This window comes from Myotis yumanensis, unplaced genomic scaffold, assembly GCF_028538775.1.
Source record: "Myotis yumanensis isolate MYYU_CA2020_CCGP unplaced genomic scaffold, mMyoYum1.0.hap1 SCAF_10, whole genome shotgun sequence".
Classification (NCBI taxonomy): Eukaryota; Metazoa; Chordata; class Mammalia; order Chiroptera; family Vespertilionidae; genus Myotis; species Myotis yumanensis.
Window position 1 is genome coordinate 1,121,146 of NW_027223761.1, and position 19,113 is coordinate 1,140,258.

General features: G+C 55.8%; 1 protein-coding gene across 2 annotated transcripts; it reads left to right on the forward strand.

The window, feature by feature from the left end:
* Positions 1 to 1,872: 1,872 nt before the first annotated feature.
* On the forward strand, positions 1,873 to 8,811 carry LOC139017746 (tumor necrosis factor receptor superfamily member 23-like). 2 transcript variants are annotated; one of them, XM_070426339.1, is made up of 6 exons: positions 1,873 to 2,107; positions 3,494 to 3,623; positions 4,144 to 4,272; positions 5,048 to 5,162; positions 6,644 to 6,720; positions 7,872 to 8,811. In XM_070426339.1, exons 1-6 carry the CDS (start codon positions 2,057 to 2,059, stop codon positions 7,922 to 7,924), a joined length of 555 nt encoding a protein of 184 aa, XP_070282440.1. In that variant the 5' UTR covers positions 1,873 to 2,056; the 3' UTR covers positions 7,925 to 8,811. The 2 variants fall into 2 exon arrangements, with proteins under 2 accessions (XP_070282440.1, XP_070282441.1); XM_070426340.1 differs by having other exon boundaries at positions 8,378 to 8,811.
* The last annotated feature ends 10,302 nt before the right edge of the window (positions 8,812 to 19,113 follow it).

Genomic DNA, 19,113 nt, shown 5'->3' on the forward strand with positions numbered 1-19,113 from the left:
TCAGGGGCACGCACCTTGGTTGGGTGCACGTCATGGTTGTTTCTAACTCTCTATCCCTCTCCCTTCCTCTCTGTACAAAAAGAATCAATAAAGTATATTTTCAAAAATTTTGGTTTGGACTATAGAATTAATCCCCCCACCCCACTTTTTTAGACCAATAAAGTATTATATTCTAGGTTGAAATTTTACCACAGGTAGTACACAGACACAGATAAACATAAAGACTATAATATATTTTGAACTACTAATTTTCGAGATAAATGCAAGAATTCTATAATGCAAGAATTATTCTCCTCAAAAATGAATTTCCATACTTCATGCCTTCTGTTATCACAACCATGTAATTTCTCCCAACTTAGTCTGAACTTTTAGCTCCTGGAGACCTCAAGTTTTTAGGTGGCAAGTTAAATTCGTAGCATTTCTGAGATTAGTAATACTTTCAATTTTTAAGGATATATTTCAAATAAAACACGACTTATTTCATTAATAGATTCAAATCTATCCTCTAGGTTTTTCATAGGAGGCAAACTCAGATGAATATTTCAGTATTGTGTTATTTCAAAATACCTAGATATTTAATAATTTTTATTTTTTAATTCAGCAAACTTCAAAGTTTGAAGTTACCGAAGACTTTGGAAAACTATGTGTAGGCATATATGTCATTACCGCTGAAAAAGGTGTTTTGTTTTTTTTTACCAAATACTCTTCATTTTAGTGATGTATTTTTGCCTTAACAACTTAGAGACTTTAAAGCCAATTATTCCCTAAAGCATTTCCGCGCCCAGTTTTGTAACGGGGGTCGCTCAGCAGCCTTCGGCGCGTTAATGTGCGAGCGCGGTTCTGGCTCCGGTAGAACCGCGTGAGGGGCGCGGGGGTCGCGGGGGTCGCGGGGGTCGCGGGGGGCGCGGGGGGCGCGGGGGGCGCGGGGAGGCGGGGAGCCCAGTGGAGCAGGAGAAGCAGGAGCTGGTGGCGTCGGGCATGACGGGGGCGTGGCCTTGGGGCGTTGCTGCTGGGGGCGTGGCTATGGGCGGGGCGTGACACGTGGGAGGGGGCGGGGCGTAGCGTGGCGGCGCGGGGAATAGAAAGTGAAGGGTTTTTTCCGGCTCCACGTGTCCCGGCGCCGCCCCCACGCGCGCCGTCGGCCCCGGAGGACGAGCTACACGGGCTGAGCCGCCGCGGCCTCTGCAGCTGAACGAGCGGGACTCGCGGGACCCCGACGGGCCGGTCTCTTCTCTCTCCGTCTCCGTCTCCGTCTCCGTCTCCGTCTCTCTCCTCCTGGAATTTATGGGGGAGACACCGGTTGAACACACTCGGGTTTTAAATAAAATAAAAAATGAATGAAAGTTTGCTGTGACCCCACCCGCGGATGTGGAGAGAGGGGAGGGGGGAGGAGAGGCGGCGCCGCATCCGGATCAGAGCGGGTCGCCGGCCGCCCGGGTGAGTGCCCCGCGCCCCGCGCCCCGCGCCCCGCGACCCCCGGCCCCGCCCCGCGACCCGCCCCGCGACCCGCCCCGGCCCCGGCCCCGGCCCCGCCCCGCGACCCGCGACCCCCGGCCCCGCCCCGCGCCCCGCCCCGGCCCCGGCCCCGGCCCCGCCCCGCGACCCGCGGCCCCGCCCCGCGACCCCCGGCCCCGCCCCGCGCCCGGCCCCGGCCCCGGCCCCGCCCCGCGACCCCCCGCCCCCGCCCCGCGACCCCCGGCCCCGCCCCGCGTCCCGCCCCGCGCCCCGCCCCGCGCCCCGCCCCGCGCCCCGCGCCCCGCCCCGGCCCCGGCCGCGGCCCCGCCCCGCGACCCCCGGCCCCCGGCTCCGCCCCCGGCCCCTCCAGCCCCGCCCCGGCCCCGCCCCCTCCGGCCCCGCGGACGCTCTGCAGTGGCAGGAAGTGGCTCCGCAGGTTTTTGGCTTTTTAACGAAGAGCCCACTTCATTTTTTTTTTTGTTCTCTGCGGAGTTTTGCTTCGTCATCCGGGAATCGCAGGGGATGGAGTCGCCGCCGACCCGCCCACGTCCGGGGTATATAAGCCACCGGCCCGGGCCGGCCCCCCACTCCGCCCTGCGCCATGGGGCTCGCGCTGTGGCCGCTCCTGCTGCTCCCGCTGCTGCGGGTCCCGGTGAGCGAGCTGCGCCGCGGAGACCGGGATGCGCCGCCGGCAGGACCGCGCGCCCCCTCGCCCCCGGTTGGGCCCCTGGAGGCGGCGGCCCGGGGGCAGGACCGCAGGGGCCGGAGGGGGCGAGGGTAGGACCCCCAGTCCCTGGAGGAGCCGACAAAGGAGAGAAGGAACCCCGCTCCTCCCCCGGCCTCACTCGGAAAGGGTACCCGCAGGCGCCGTCCCACTGCTTCCTATCCTCCCTGCCCCCTTCCTTTTCCCTTCCCCTTCCTTTCTTCCTTCCTTTCTTTTTTTAAAAAATATATTTTATTGACTTTTACAGAGAGGAAGGGAGAGGGAGTTAGAAACATCGATGAGAGAGAAACATGGATCAGCCGCCTCCTGCACACCCCCTACCAGGGATGTGCCCGCAACCCAGGCACATGCCCTTGACCGGAATCGAACCCGGGACCCTTCAGTCCGCAGACCGACGCTCTATCCACTGAAACCGGTTAGGGCTTCTTTCTTTTTCTTTTATTCTTTTCTTTCTTTCTTTCTTTCTTTCTTTCTTTCTTTCTTTCTTTCTTTCTTTCTTTCTTTCTTTCTTTCTTCTTTCTCTCTCTCTCTCTCCCGTTTTTCCTTTCTTCTTCCTCCCCTCCCCTCCACTCCCCTCCCCATAAAAAGCTCTGCACCATGAGCTCACTACCCAGCACATCAGCTGGCCCAGAGGAGCACCATGGCCTGGAGGTCCTCGCCGCTGCTCCTGCTGCTGCCACCACAGGGAGCGGGCAGAATGGAGTCTGAGTTTGAGAGTCAGGAGGGCAAGCTGCACCCGCACCCCAGGCCCGAGCAGCTTGGGGAGCAGCTTGGGGAGGGACGCTCTGCCTCCGAGGCTGAGGGGAGCACATGGGACAGTGCAGTCCCCTGGCGGCCCCTGCCCCGGGCTCAGCCTGCCTCTGCTTCTGCCGGGTCAGGCCCACCCCACCTCCTCCGGGCACCCTGCCTGCTCCTTAGAGCTGCTGGCCAGGTGGGTGGCCACTGTCCAGCGTTTAGGCTTGGCCACCCCAGGTTCTGTCTGTGCTGATGTTGATGTTGTGACTAAATTCTTCTCCCGTGTGAATCCTGTGCGTGGTAACAGCTCCCCCCAGATATGGGACGAGAAGGCCACTGTCCCCACCTGTGAGGCCAATGCGCACGGGACCCCGGTTCCTGGGCCCCCGGCTCGGGGAGCCCCTGGCTGCCTTTTCCTGAGGCTGCTACATGCAGAGCCGTGCACCCTGACCCTCCCGTTCCAGGGCGGCGGCCCAGGCGGTGCTCCGCGTGGACGGGGCGTGCTGTGGACCCTGCCGGGGTGACAGTGGGAGGGATGGGGGGCGAGAACGCGGTGAAACACGGTTCCCATCTTTGCAGCTGACCCTCAGCACCTCGAGCAACTTGTTGTCCGAGCCGAGCGCGGCGAACCTGAGCCCGGGCAGCAGGTGCGGGCCCGGCGAGTACGAGTACCAGTCTGGCAGGCGCTGCTGCCAGCGCTGCCCCGCAGGTGAGTGGGGGCGGGTTCTGTCCGCTGGGCCCGCACTAAATGCACGTCGAGCCATGGCTCTGTCGGGCGGCAGGGAGGAAGCGGCCGGGCACCGTGCTGGCCAGCGGAGCACGTGTCCACCTCGGGGCCTTCCAGGCTGGGCCCTGGGACCCCCATGGCGACCTGGACACTGGCCTGCACCCGGGCAGCTGGTGGCGAGCCCTGGGCCGGGTGGCTGAGCGCTGGGCTGGGGTCCTGCCACCTTGACTGACCCTGGACCAGAGGCGCGTCCTGGGGGCCTCAGAGGTGTGTCCTGGGTGGGGGTCGGGTCCCGGGTGCCCCACCACACAGCTGTCGGGGAGCGATTGCTTCGTCATTTCCACGACCCGGGAACAGGCAGAGATCACTCCAATGCTAACGCCCAGGGACAGGGATTGGCATTTTCTCCCCGGAGAGGCCAGCCCAGGGCCTGGCGTGGAGGAGCACAGCGGGGCGCCGGGCGTGCCTGGTGGGTCTGACCGCACCCCGACCTCTTGCACAGGCCAGTATGTCGAAGAGCCGTGCAGCAGCCCCCACACCCGGAGCGAGTGTGAGGCGTGTGACACAGGGACGTACACGGGACACGCCAACGGCCTGCGGTCCTGCCTGCTGTGCACCACCTGCCGCGAGGGTGAGTCCCGGACCCCTTGAGTCTTAACCTTGACCCCGAAGCTCCTTTTTTATTTTTTAAATATATTTTTATTGATTTCAGAGAGGTAGGGAGAGAGAGAGAAAAAAACATCAATGGTGAGAGAGAATCATGGATCAGCTGCCTCCTGCACGCTACCTACTGGGGATCGAGCCTGCAACCCCAGCATGTGCCCTTGACCCGAATCAAACCTGGGACCTTTCAGTCCGCAGGCTGATGCTCCATCAACCCAGCCAAACCAGCCAGGGCAAGAATACATATATATTTTTTTTAATTAAAAATAAAAGCCTTTTCCAAAGGTCTAAACTTGAAGATAATTCAAACAAGAAAAATCAATGGGAAAAATATCGTGCAGTGATGATTAACCAAATAAATAAATAGATAAATAAATAAATAAATAAAATCAATAAAATATAATTAAGAAAGAAAAAGAAAGCGTCTCTGAGAGTGAAGAGGCGGACCGTCTTACATCCGCCAGAGCCGGTGCCGCACGTGGGGCGCAGGGCAGTGGGGATCCTGGCCCGACAGGAGATGGGGGGGTCAGTGCCAGCCTTGGAGGAAACACTGGGTGTGGTGGGTGACGTTCCCACGGGCCTACCCCACTCCCCACCGCCCGCCCGCCTCCGTCTGGACCGGGGCCCGCTCTCCCCCGTGTGTCAGAGCCCAGCCGGTCTGCAGTGGCGTCACCGGGAGCCACCCATGTCCACTGGCAGAGTCCCAGCCCTGGTGCCTGACCCAGCCTCCCCTCCCCCCGCAGACCAGGAGATGGTGAGTGACTGCACCCCGACACAGGACCGGCGGTGCCAGTGCAAGACCGGGGAGTTCTACTGCGACTCTGAGGACTGCCTGGAGAGCTGCTACCGCTGCACCAGGTACGGCCTCGGGGCGCGGGCAGCCACACAGCCTGGGTCTTCCCCCAACCCCCGCCCTCCTCCCCCGTGGCGTGTCTGCCTCGGGTTCTGCCGCTGCCCCTCGGTTCTCCCATCAGTAACCTGGTAGCACCTGCCACGTGGAGGCGCCTGCAGATGAAATCCAACCAATGGCCTGGCTGTTCCCACCGGGGGCCATCCTAGGGCCAGGGCTCCGTCCACCCAGACCCACCACCCACTCATCCCACCAAAGCCCCGTGGAGTCGGCACAGAAGCCAAAGCACAGAACCTGCCGGGGTCCCCGAGGGGTGGAGGGCGGGGCTTGGGAGAGGGCAGAGGCTGGAGGAGGTGGGAGCCATAGAAGGTTCCAGAGGAGGCGGCTCCGGGCAGAGGAAGAGCCGTGAGCCCCGCGCCCTGTCCCAGCTGCAAGGCCGTCCCCGCAGCAGGGCCCTGGTTCTGTCACAGGCGCCGGTCCTGGCGGCTTCACAAACCTCGGGAATAATTCTCCCCAGGCCCGCAGCCCGGGAGCCCGAAACCCGGGTGTGGGCAGGGCCGGCCCCGCGGGCTCTGGGAGGACCCTCCTGCCTCCTGGGCTCTGGGTGGCGGCGCCCCTGGCGCTCCTCCTAGACCTGCTGCTGCGGCCTCTGCTCTGTCCGCCATCGCGCCGCCTCCTGTCTGCGTCTCTGTGCTGCTCCCTGCGAACGGGCTCCCCTTAGGACGCTGGTCACGGGAGGCCCGGCTCCTCCGCGATGGCCTCCCTTTAGCGCCATCACACGCACAGATTTCCTAAGAAGGTTCATCCTGAGTCCCGGGTGGGCTCGATGGGGGACCTTCGGGGAGACATGACAGCGGTGAACCCCCTGGCAAAATAGCTCCCTTTTAAAAGAAATGGATTTCTATTGAAGTCAGAGAGGAGGGGAGAGGGAGAGAAAGGAACGGCAATGATGAGAGAGAATCATGGGTCGGCTGCCTCCTGCACGCCCCCCACCGGGGATGGAGCCCGCTACCCAGGCCTGTGCCCTGACCGGGAATCGCACCGTGACCTCCTGGTTCCTAGGCCGATGCTCATCCCCTGAGCCCCCCGGCGGGCAGAGCAGCGCATTTTGTGAGGCGCGTGTGGGCCCTTCAGTGCAACTCAGACCATGTGAACTGTGGCCCTGGGACCTGACAAGTCCGAAGTAGGGGCCGCCTGCAGGTCCGGTTCGATCAGGGCTCTGCTTCTCTCGACTCGCTTGCCTGCCCGTCTCCATGGGCTTCCTCTCGGGGCTGCTCCCTCTCGGTGCGGCTGTGGCTCCAGCAGGTGCAGTCCTCACAGCCGCACCCCAGGGCCCTGAACTCCCTCGCTGTGCTCTCAGCGGTCCCGGAGCCGGGTGGCCGATGGTATGGGAAAGCCCGGCACAGGCTGCCGGAGCCCGGGGCCCTCCGGGGCGGGGGCCGGCCTGGCCGGGAAGTGATGCTCGGGGTCCTTCACTCCTTCCTCTCAGCTGTCCCGGCGCCACCCTGCAGACCTGCAACGCCACGAGGGACACCGAGTGCGCCCCAGCAGCCCGGCCAGAGCCAGGTAAGCGGCCCCGCCTCCTCCACGGCAGCCAGCCTGTGCACAGAGGGCGCCGACCAGCTCTGGGCCGGGGTCCGTGCTCAGCTCTGCCCCGTAGAAAAGAGGCTGCAGGCAGGAAGTGGTGGGTGTGCGTGGCCGGGTGCCAAGAAAACGTTATTTTTTTCTAATATATTTCTATTGATGTCAGAGAGGGAGGGAGAGGGAGAGAGAGAAACATCCATGATGAGAGAATCATGGATCGGCCACCTCCTGCACGCCCCACACTGGGGATCGAACCCGAAACCTGGGCCTGTGCCCTGAGAGGGAATCGAACCCTGACCTCCTGGTTCATAGGTCGACGCTCAACCACTGAGCCAGGCCGGCCGGGCTTAAAGCACATTTAATGCCCATCCCCCCACAAAAAGAACATAGTTAGGACCTAATCTGTGATTAAACACAAGTGGTCAGAGCCCTGGCCGGGTTGGGTCAGTGGTTAGAGCCTCAGCCCGTGGACCTAAGGCTGGTGGGTTCGATTCCCAGTCAAGGACACGTCCCTGGGTTGCAGGCTCCAACCCCAACCCGGTCGGGGGGTGCGGCAGCCCATCAATGTGTCCCTCACACTTTCACATCCACTTTTCTCTCTCTGTCTCTCTCTCTCCTCCCTCCCCTCCACTCTCTCTAAAAAAATCAATGGGAAAATGTCGTCGGGCGAGGATTCAGGAGAAATAAATGCACTTCAGGAAGCTGTTGGAGGAGCAGGCCCCGTGGCAGGGTCACTGCTGTCCCTCCGCCTCCTGGGCTCACCCGGCGCCGGGGCCACAGCTCTGATGGGCCTGCCCTCGCCCGGGTCCCTGTGGTGGCTCCGCTGGGTGCTGTAATGTCACCCGGGGGAGACCAGCCCCCGAGCGGCCTCAGCAGCTGGCTCCTGGGTGGCCCTGCCCGGTCCCTCTGGCCGCCTGGCCGGGCCTTCCCGCAGTCACCATGGGGTCCTCTCCCTCGTCCCCACCTTCGGGGGAGGGGGGGCTGCCTTCCGGTCCGGGAGTCCGTGACGCTCGCCCCAGAGCCCCCCCCTGAGGCACTGGACCTTCACCCTCTTCCGGGAGGGCGGACCCTGCGGGCAGCGAGTCCTTCCGCGAGGGACGTGCTTACCCGCTACCCGCGCTCTGTGCCCCCAGGACCCCCAGCCGGTTCCCTGGCTGTCAGCTCCTTGTGTGGATGTTCCTTGTGAACGGAGACACTGAGGCAAGCCAGGCGTGCAGGAGGAAGTAGAGCAGAGGGCTACCGCTCGCTCAGGCGTGTAGCCAAGACCCTCTGATGCCTTCTGGCTTTTATTGAAGTGAGCACAGCAAACAACAATGGAGTACAGCAAGTGACAGTGACTAACAGGCATGCTTATGAGATCATCTGAGCTAAGTTATACATGACACTATTAATTTCCTATGTTATACAAAGACCCTTTCCACCTGCAGCAGTGCACCCTCCCTGAACTCTCCATGCCCTCCCTCGTGGACTGTTTATCACGTCAAGGAAAGTTCTGCCTCGGAACAATAAGTCTCGCGTGCAAGGCTTTGTTCTGCCGCGGCCGCTTGCAGGCCCCGCCTTCTCCCGGCAGAGCGTCCTCTTCTGGTTAACTTCATTCCGCCTGACCGGCTACATTTCCCCCTTTTTTGTTCTGCTTCAGGTTCATGACGTAAAAAATAGCACTGCGTTGATTGTTCACTGCTGCGGCTTTACGGGATCTTCTGCAGACTAAATATAGAACAAAGCAAAGTATTAATACTAGTAATTACAACCCTGAGGAGGTTCCCATTAATGCTTTAATATGTGGGATAGGATTCATATTTTGTATCTCATTAACAAGACTTTGTAAAACTTGCTGTCCGGTTACCTCCTCTAATCTCTTTTGAAATGTTGTGTGAATATGATCTTGAAGATCAATAATTTCTCGTGTTAAATTGCCATGGTTCAATAAATGTTTCTTAACCTTATCCCAAGGAAAGCTGTCTCGTTGTAAGGCACAGGGGTGATACACAGACCAGTATGGTTCCAATCACATTTTAACTGTAATCGCCTTTGCAGGCTCACAATTTGGTCCCCTAATAAAGCTACTGATTGTTCAAGATCGGCTATTTGTTCATTGACTTCACTATCAATATGCCGTTGAGAACTCCATAACTGTTCTGACTCTTTATGCCATTCCTGAACAAAAGCAGCAGTTTGGACTGATCGCTGCAGTGCCACCCCAGCTGTCGCTGCAGTTGCTGTCACAGCAGTCAATCCTAGAATTGCAGCAATTATTATGCCAATAAACCTTTTTGACCTCTTCAATATTCCTTCCGCAATGGCTTGGAGAGCTCCAGCTAGAGAACTTTCCTGCCGTCGTCGATCCATCTATACAGGTAACCATACTCCCGTTCTGGCTCAAAATAGATACAAGCTCTCTCTACTGTGATTAAAAGGTACAGAGTTATTTACACAAGTTAACAAGGTACAATTAAAACAAGATATTTCCCCAGTAGTTTGAGTCCATTGAACTGGTCCTTTCAAGGATTAGTGGTGTTTTGAGCCACACTCAACCAGGCTTTAAAACCAAATTGCAGCCCTGACCGGTTTGGCTCGGTGGATGGAGCATAGGCCTGCGGACTCAAGGGTCCCGTGTTCGATTCCAGTCAAGGGCATGTACCTTGGTTGCGGGCACATCCCCAGTGGGGAGTGTGCAGGAGGCAGCTGATCGATGTTTCTCTCTCATCGATGTTTCTAACTCCCTATCCCTCTCCCTTCCTCTCTGTAAAAAATCAATAAAATATATTTTTTAAAAAAGGGGGGGGACATGGTGGCCAATGGGGGGTGTGCTGTCAGTGTCTGGATTAGTCTTTGCTACCGCACAGGCCAGGCAGGAGGCTCAGACCGGGGTCTCCTCGTCACCATGGCGCCTAAAACAGCAGCTGGGGAGAAGCTCGGTCTGTGTACGGTCCTTTACTCCCAGCAACTCCTGCAAAAATCCCTTTTTCCCTCCATTGACATGAAGGTGGAATGTTCCTCTTGAAAGAAATACTGAATTCATACTTGGAAACACAGCCTCTAAGTCCCCTGGGAACAGGCAGCTCACCTCTCCTGGTCGCCAGAAACTCCCGGGGCCGGGTCCTGGGCCGTGGGGACTGAGGTCTTCCCTGGGGTGGGTCGGTCACAGCTGCGGTGGTCTGCTGGCCGGTTTCGTCCAAAGTCCCCCCGGAGACGGTGAACGGGAGCAGCTCCTGGTGTCAGGACACGCGCCACACCACGGACTAAAGGACGCCCACCACCCTCCTGATCACAGATGCACGCTCCCCGCCCTCTCAGAGCTCCTCTTAGCAAGTGCGCTTTACGCAGGGGTCGCGTGTCTGCCCAAGACAGGCCATCTCTCTGGGCCCTGCCGTTTCCGAGGAGGCCCGATAACTGGGGACAAGGACTCGGGGAACGGCTACGGGCGTCCTCGCTGCCCCCGCCCCGCCCCCAGCTCTTCGTTTCATTGGTGTTGCACCAATCACTCTCTCTGCCCCAGGGCTGTGTGTGGATTAGTATTTACCAGGAGAAGAAAGGACCAAGAAGACGGGGTGTTTTGTGGCTCAGAATGGCTCCCAGGATGGGGTGGGGGTGGGGGTATTGGAAGGGTCCAGGGAGGGTGGCTGAGAACCTGTGGGTTCCAGGCCCAGGCACGTTTCTGTGAACTGTTCCCAGGACTTGCTGTCCCCAGAACTCTGACAGGCTAGTGGTCAACAGAGCACAGGCCCCTGCAGAGCTCAAGGTCTGAGCTGGGCTGACTGGGGCCTCCCGCAGCCACCTGGCCCCTCACAGCCCCGCCCTCTGGCTCCTTCCTGCTGTGTCTGTTGGGGGTAAACCCAGCCACTTCAGGAAGCGTGTGCCTTCCTGTCCATGTCCTGTGCCTACAGGAAGGACCACTGCAGACAGAGTGCCCTCTGAAGCCTGCGGTGTCCTCTGACCTGGAGGAGGGCATCACACAGTCTGAAGATCACATGGGGAAGTAGGCCAAAGGTATGCCACGTGGGCAGTTCACAGGTAATGCAGGCTGGGGGTTTGCAAAGGGCTGTCGGCTCTGGTTTCTGCAACAAGGTTGTTAACCTTTCCATGATGACAGGCGGCTCCCAGATGGGGAGGATGGGCTGCGTTTCCAGGTGAGCTCCCAGGTACCGAGTCCCTGCCCACTGAGCTGGTCCCCACCCCACGGGTCAGAGGGACCGAGGATGACACCCTGCTCTGCCTTCTCCTCCCGGGGGGTCCGGACGTACTCTACACGCCCAGGAGTGAAGTGTGCAAGGCCACACACTTAACCCGAGATGACAGGGAGCAGAGGTGCCAGGACTGAGGGAGAACTGGCCCCGTGTGTCCGGCCCACGTGCTGGCCACAGCCACAGAGCTGCCTGAGCTGGATTCAAAATAAATAAGGTGAAGCCCCGCTGGTGGGGCTCAGTGGCTAAGCATCAACCTATGAACCAGGAGGTCACAGTATGATTCCCAGTCAGGGCTCATGGCCAGGTTACAGGCTCCATCCCCCGTGTGCAGGAGGCAGCCGATCAATGATTCTCTCATCACTGATGTTTCTCTCTCTCCCTCTCCCTTCCTCTCTGACATCAATAAAAATGTATTAAAACACAATCAGGTTAAGGGTTAGGGTGAGTTTCTCCAGCACATTGGCCACATGTCCAGGGCTCAGTGTCCGGACACAGAGTGACTGTCACCCTGGAGTGTCCTGGGGGCCGGCACTGGGTGGGTGGGGCTGGGGCCTGACCCCACGGTCATCAGCACAGTAGGACCAGGAGCTGCCCTGAAGCTGGACAGTGTCACCTTGTTTCCGAGGCGACTTCCAGGACAAATGTTCCTGGTGCAATTCGTTCAATGGCTCTGAGAAGGGCTCCTTTTAGGAGATCCCCACCCACGCTCCTCCTTAGGAAGGATCAGACTCACCAGGACTTGACGGGCGGGAGTCCCTGAGGCCTGGATTAAGGGGGTGAGGTGGGGGGACCGTGCAGGGCAGAAGCCCCGCTGGCAGGAGCCTGGAGCCTCGGGAAGCAAAGCCTGCGCCCGGCTACGCACTGTCCTTGGTCTCCACTAAGTTGATCACAAAAGCCTATTTGGATTTTTTAACCACAAATTCTGTATTTCAGGTTTAATGCCCAGTGTTCAGTTCTGCTCCTCCTGACTCCATAGGACACAGTACTTAAGGGGCACTAATCAAGAGGAAAATCACTACCTAAGAGCGATAAGAGCCCTCCCTGCACCCAGCCCTCCCCGGCACCCAGCCCTCCCCAGCCAGCACGCAGAGCAGCGCGGTGCCCAGGCACAGTTTGGTCACTACTTGGACTCAGGCAAAAACAAGAGGCAATGGCTAGAATCAGGGGTGGGCAAACTTTTTGACTCGAGGGCCACAATGGGTTCTCAAACTGGACCGGAGGCCGGAACAAAAGCATGGATGGAGTGTTTGTGTGAACTAATATAAATTCAAAGTAAACATCATTACATAAAAGGGTACGGTCTTTTTTTTTTTTTTTTAGTTTTATTCATTTCAAACGGGCCGGATCCGGCCCGCGGGCTGTAGTTTGCCCACGGCTGGGCTAGATCCTGGTGAGAGTCCACGTACCTTCCTCTGCGCGGCTCCCAGGCCCGGGTGGCAGGAAGCAGAGCAGCGCCAGGGCTGGGACCAGCAGCCTCCTCCCGGCCCCATGGCTCCCGCCTCCCCGTCACAGCCCAGGCGAAGCCGTGAGGGCAGGGCTCTTAAAGGCTTGCCCCTCCCCCTGGTCAGCACCTGTGGACAATCAGCCAACTGTGAGTCCCCTCAGAAACACTCCTCACCCCCCAACCCCACCCGCAGGGCGGCTTCCCTCGGACCAAAGTGTCCTGAGGGTGTTAGGAGTCCTCCCTCCATGGGGCTCACACAGCTGCACTGAAGTCAACCTGCTCTCCCCCTGGGGTGACGGTGACACGGCTGGTGACACAGCTGGTGCTGTGTCCATCACAGGACACCTAGAGCCAGTGTCCGAGGTAGAGGACGCACAAACCTGCTGCCCCGGGACTGAGTGGCCCTTTGTCTGGTGCGCTCATGGCTGTTGAATGAGCACATGGCACCGGGTCCTCCACACCCTCCCCCTCCCCACTGGCTGCAGAAGAAAGTGAAACGTCCATCGCCCAGCGCTCTGTGTTCAATGCCCTGACGGTCGTCCCCATGGGCGCCTGGTCCTGTGGTCCCTGGGAGTGAAGGGATGACTTCCGCCCCACCTGCTCCCTCCGGGCCCCTCCCCCTCTCTCTGCAAAGACACCTGTGGCGATTCCACCCGAGGGACAGGGACCGTCCCAGCACCAACCACTCAGCCCTGCAGGGTCTAGTGACCATCCCGGTTTCCCTCAGACGCGTCAGGGACAGGAAGTCGCCGTGACCACCGCTGCCCTCAGCTCGTCCCAGTGCATTAGTGCAGGGAGCGTGGCGCACACTCAGGAGAAGTTTTTAGTGTCGGCTCATCTGTGTCACTTCAGCCGGCGCTCACCCCCACCAGCCTGGCTCTCATCCTCCGTCCTCTTCTTGGGAGTACTTCCCCTAAAGCCACAGGGAATAAAAACATTATTCAGCCCGGCTGGCGTGGTTCAGTGGTTGAGTGTTGACCTATGAACCAGGAGGTCACGGTTCAATTCCTGGTTGGGGCACATGCCCGGGTTGCAGGCTAGACCCCCAGCAGGGGGCGTGCAGGAGGCAGCCGACCAATGATTCTCTCTCATCATTGATGTTTCTATCTCTTTCTCCTTCTTCCTTCCTCTCTGAAATCAATAAAATTATATTTTAAAAAACAACACACAAAACCAACATTATTCAGTAGCAATACCTGATGTCTTAAGACAGGACAGAATCCTCTGGAAGTCTTTGCCATCTGGGTCACCTCACCACGTGATGCGAGTCCAGCACAGTGTCTGCTGTGCGGGGTTCGGGACCAGCCCACATCCACAGATGGCCCCTCGACACCCCAGGGCCAAGCTGGAGCCACCCCTGGGTCCCACACGTCCAAAATGGAGGGTCCCATGTCCTCAAGGCGCAGGAGAGTCACCAGACACTGACCTCACATTCCTGACTCACAGGACCGTGTGCTGTAGAGGTAGACGCAGTGGAGCCAGGGTTCGGGGGGGAGGGGGGGGCAGGCGGGGGCGGGGGGCAGGCACAGCCATCACCTCCTGCTGCTCCTCCTGCCACCTCCGGGGCCGCCATCCCTGAGATCCCCAGATGGGTATCACGTAGTCGACAGCACGCCGAGCGGAGGGGAACGACAGCTGGCTTAGGATGTTGTAAAAACTGCATGGAAACCAGCTTCACCACAAGCAGATTTGAAACTAAGACGCTTTCCAGGTTCCTGAAATGATTGGTGGGTGTTCACTTTGACATGTATTACTCATTATCCCGGCCACTTAGCCACAGTGCGGGAAAGGGCTATCCATGAGACAGAATTCTGGGTCCTGATCCCATCCCTGCCACTGGCCGGGCAGGTCCCTTAACCGGACCTGCCAAGTAAAGGCGCCGCAGGGCAAACCCCAAGCGAGTGGCCGCGCTGCCTGCCTGTCGTCCCGGGACGGCACCACGGACAGAGGCACATGCTAGTTCTCGAGGGAAGAACAGAAGGGCCGCTCTGAGTGACGCAGGTGAAGAGGCCTTCCCACTGTTAACGCACCTTCAGCAGCAACCTGGGGGCAGCAGGGCCACCATGGGCTCCAGGGACAGAGGCCAGCGGACAGGTGAGCCCAGGGCGCAGAAGTGCTCAGGTGGGTCCTGCAGGGCCTGTGGCCACACCTCGCTGAGCTGGAGACGGTACCTGGGAAGAAGCGCCATGTCAGCAGCTGTTAGTCCAGGAGGGCTCACAGCTCCAATAAAAGGCCTGTGTAACGTCTGGATGGATAATTCCCTTTCAATTCCTTAACAGCAAAACAAAACAGACATGAGGACAAAGAAGCAATGATAGGGGCAGAAATAGAGTATTTGGGGGCCAGCTATAACTGTAAGAAATATTAACCCTGCTCTGTTACCCCTGATTGTTCTATTCTGATTAAAGGAGGCACATTCCAACCGGCTGGGAGCTGCACTCGGTACCCGGGAGCTCACCTGGAAACAGCCCATCCTCCTCATCTGGGAGCTGCCTGTCATCATGGAAAGATTAACAACTTGTTGCAGAAACCAGAGCCGACAGCCCTTTGCAAACCCCCAGCCTTTGCATACTCCAGGCCTTTGCATACCCGCAGGCCTTTGCAAATCTCCAGCCTGCATTACCTGTGAACTGCCTTGGCATACCTTTTGCCTACTTCCCCGTGTAATCGTCATCCTTCTACCCAGTATAAGCAGCTGGCTTATGGTGGAGGCAGAGCAGATGTTTGTGGGTGACCTGCTGCTCTCCCATGCTGCCAGCAGTGTTGGGATAAATGTTCATATGACTCAACCCTGTCTCTGCTGAATTGGCTCAAGTCGTGACAGACAGCGTGGACCCACTGATTGTCTGGTTACATATTCTGGCAACCACGAAGGGACGTAAGCAAGGGACTCCTCAGGGGTGGGTACTGGGGATCCCGCTGCCTGGACTGGGGGTTCCTGAGGCTGAGGCCTGGACTCTTATTTGTAGCACTGCCAGGTATTGTCCTATTTTGAGTCCCAGCTGCAGCCTCAGCAATCCCGTCTCACCTAAAACCTAAGTTGGATCAAGCCTGTTTGTATGACAGGAGGAATCAAGCGTTTGTACAGCAGGGGACACAGTAGCTGCCTCTCTGCGCTTCTTTGTAAGGAAGTATGCACTGTGTATGGCACCGAAGGTATTTTACTGCCTCTCGTCTGGGCGAGCCTGATCAGCTGGGTGGCAAGAGACCTCCAGTGGTCCTTGCCTGGTCTCCGAGCCCTTAGTCTGATCCACTCTGGGACGAGAAACATTGCTCTGCTTCAGTGGTTGTTTCTATGCAGGGCATCCTGAGGTTTCCGTGGCTGGACAGACAAGGAGCATGGTGTGAAGCTCTTGCCTGTGGGTTGTGCGCGCCTGTAAATATTGTACAGAGTGTCTCTGCTGTTGTTTTGTGTCTTTTGTTGTTTGGTTTGTTAACGATGGGGCACATCCCACTCTGGGGAGCCCCCTGCTGGCGGCAGGCGGAACCCGTGGCAAGAATTGCAGGAACGTCCCAGCAGCTGCTCAGAGTTCTTACTCAGGGGACCCTCCTTGCTCTCCCACTAAGGCATCAGCCACTGGAAACTCTTAGCTAGTGAGGGTTCCTGTCTGTCTGTAACGTAACTTTGGTTACTGATATGCTTTGCTTGCTCCATAGAATAGGATTTACAGAAGTACTGGCAGGAAACATCAGGAGAAACAAATATTGATTATGGGACTGAATGAACTGAAAATAATTATATAGCTTTTGTAACTTTTGTTAAAAGTATTGCTGATTCTTAAACTTTGTTTTTCATATATAAGGAAGCATTTTGAAAGCAAATGGTAAATTATGTATTTTGCTCCCTACCTGATCCTTCCAGAATTTGGCAATTCTTAATCAGTAAGTCACAGCAATACGTTCCTTTGCGTGAATTCAATAAGACCAGTTTCCAATTGTGGTTTTATTAACAAAGACTTAGGAATGTCATGTCTAACATGCCTAGACTCTGGATGTCCCCAGAAAGCTTTAAGGAATGAGGCCAATAAAAGCCCCTGGAGAAAACTTGGTCCCTTGTTGGTCACCTGGTTCACGGCAGTCTTTCCAGGTAAAGCAGAAAGGCTGCTTTCCTGAGAAATGGCAAGGAAGGAACCTCAAGACATCATTGGGGACCTCAACTTGAGGAATTCACCCGTCTACAGGTATTGCAGGCAAGCCTGATGGCCGCTAGGTGGCTCAGCTTCTTTGCCTTGTAGGGCTAAGTAAAGCTAAATCATGAGATTCCAACAAAGTATTTTTTAAAAAGTCTATATGATCAATTGTTATTTTTATTGTGTTCATGCAAAGAATCAAGCTAAATTGTAACTAGACTTAATACAGTAAATAAATTGGTCTCAATTTGGCTCTTTAATAAAAATGAGGGTGACTTTAGGGGGAAAAATGTGTTTCAATAGGGAATTATTAGAACTGAAATGTTTTTTCCTTTCACCAGACTATTTGTTGTAATTCTTGCTATTCTAACTTTTGCCCAGTAATACTAAATTTTGTAACACAGTTCGTCTCCACCAGATTACAAGCCCTACTTGTACTCAAGGAAACCACCTCTAGACACCATTGCCACCTCCTTCTGTGCCTAGGCCTCATTGTCCTTCTGACAGAGAGCAAGGATCTCTTGACTCTGAAACAAAACTTTGTCCCTCCTCAACATGAAGTAGTTTCAGAAGAGAACGTAGGTCCCTTTCCCATGAAAGATTTCAGAGCCAGGATCCTGGTGGGGAAGATGTGGTAGCAGTTGGACAGAATGAGCAGAGCAAGGACGATGGGCCAATCGGAGGACAAATGGACGGGACCCTGAGACATGCTTCTCACCACTCCCACCGCACTGACGCTGGCTGTTGAGGAACCTATGCAGATGGACCTTTACATTTTGCCTAGTGGGACAACTATTGCTAATATGTAAAAATTATTCTATTCATTTTGGGAAGAAAGTCACATATGGGGACTTTTATATGTTGGGACCCACTGTCTGGGAAAAGGGTGCAGGGATGTTTTCTTTAAAGTTGCTGCTTGCCCTAACCGGTTTGGCTCAGTGGATAGAGCATCGACCTGCAGACTCAAGGGTCCCAGGTTCGACTCCGGTCAAGGGCATGTACCTTGGTTGTGGGCACATCCCCAGTAGGGAGTGTGCAGGAGGCAGCTGATCGATGTTTCTCTCATCGATGTTTCTAACTATCTATCCCTCTCCCTTTCTATCTGTAAAAAAATCAATAAAATATATTTTTAAAAAAATAAATAAAAGTTGCTGCAGTGGCTTCCTGTGTGGGATGTCTTTTACTGGGTGTTCTAGTTATTGTCTTTCAGTATTAATAACTACAATATGAATTGTTCTGATAACTTCACCCTCCCTTATAGTAATGGACATACTAAGCTGCCGGCCGGCATGTTTCTGATATGTGGGGTGACTGTTTACTCATCTATCTCTGCCAACAACACCGAGGGGCCTTGTTCCTTAGCACAACTACAGTCTTTATGCCCCAGAAACATAACAGGGTCCGAACCAGAAGAGACCTTCTCACGGCCGTGGCACCAGACTGCAATGACCACCTCCCCCTGTGGAGCCCTGCTGACTATATTGCTTTAACCATCTTTGTTGTGCCAGTAATGGTAGGCCCCCCCCCTTTTTAAATTGTTTTATTGCTTAAAGTATTACAAAGAGTATTACATATGTCTCCTTTTTTTCCCCCACCCTTGACAATCCCCTGGCCTCCCCTACCCTCCAGTGTCTTATGTCCATTGGTTATGCTTATATGCATGCATACAAGTCCTTCGGTTGATCTCTTACCTCCCCCCTCCCACCCCTCAACCCTCCCTGGTCTTCCCGCTGTAGTTTGACAGTCTGTTGGAGTCTGCTCTGCCTCTGTATCTATTTTTGTTCATAAGTTTATAATGGTCTTTATTATCCATAAATGAAGTGAGATCATGTGGTATTTTTCCTTCATTGACTGGCTTATTTCACTTAGCATCATGCTCTCCAGTTCCATCCATGCTGTTGCAAATGGTAAGAATTCCTTCTTTTTTACAGCAGCATAGTATTCCATCGTGTAGATGTACCACAGTTTTCTAATCCATTCATCTGCTGATGGGCACTCAGGCTGTTTCCAGATCTTAGCTATGGTGAATTGTGCTATGAACATAGGGGTGCATATGTCCTTTCTGATTGGTGTTTCTGTTTTCTTGGGATATATTCCTAGAAGTGGGATCATGGGGTCAAATGGGAGTTCCATTTTTAGTTTTTTGAGGAAATTCCATACTGTCTTCCATAGTGGCTGCACCAGTCTGCATTCCCACCAGCAGTGCACAAGTGTTCCTTTTTCTCCACATCCTCTCCAGCACTTGTCGTTTGTTGATTTGTTGATGATGGCCATTCTGACAGGTGTGAGATGGTACCGCATTGTAGTTTTGATTTGCATCTCTCGGATGATTAGTGACTTTGACCATGTTTTCATATGTCTCTTGGCTTTCTGAATGTCCTCTTTTGAAAAGTGTCTATTTAGGTCCTTTGCCCATTTTTTGATTGGATTGTTTATTTTCCTTTTGTTAAGTTGTATGAGTTCCCTATAAATGTTGGAGATTAAACCCTTATCGGTGATATCGTTGGCAAATATGTTCTCCCATGCAGTGGGCTTTCTTGTTGTTTTGTTGATGGTTTCCTTTGCTGTGCAGAAGCTTTTTATTTTGATGTAGTCCCATTTGTTTATTTTCTCT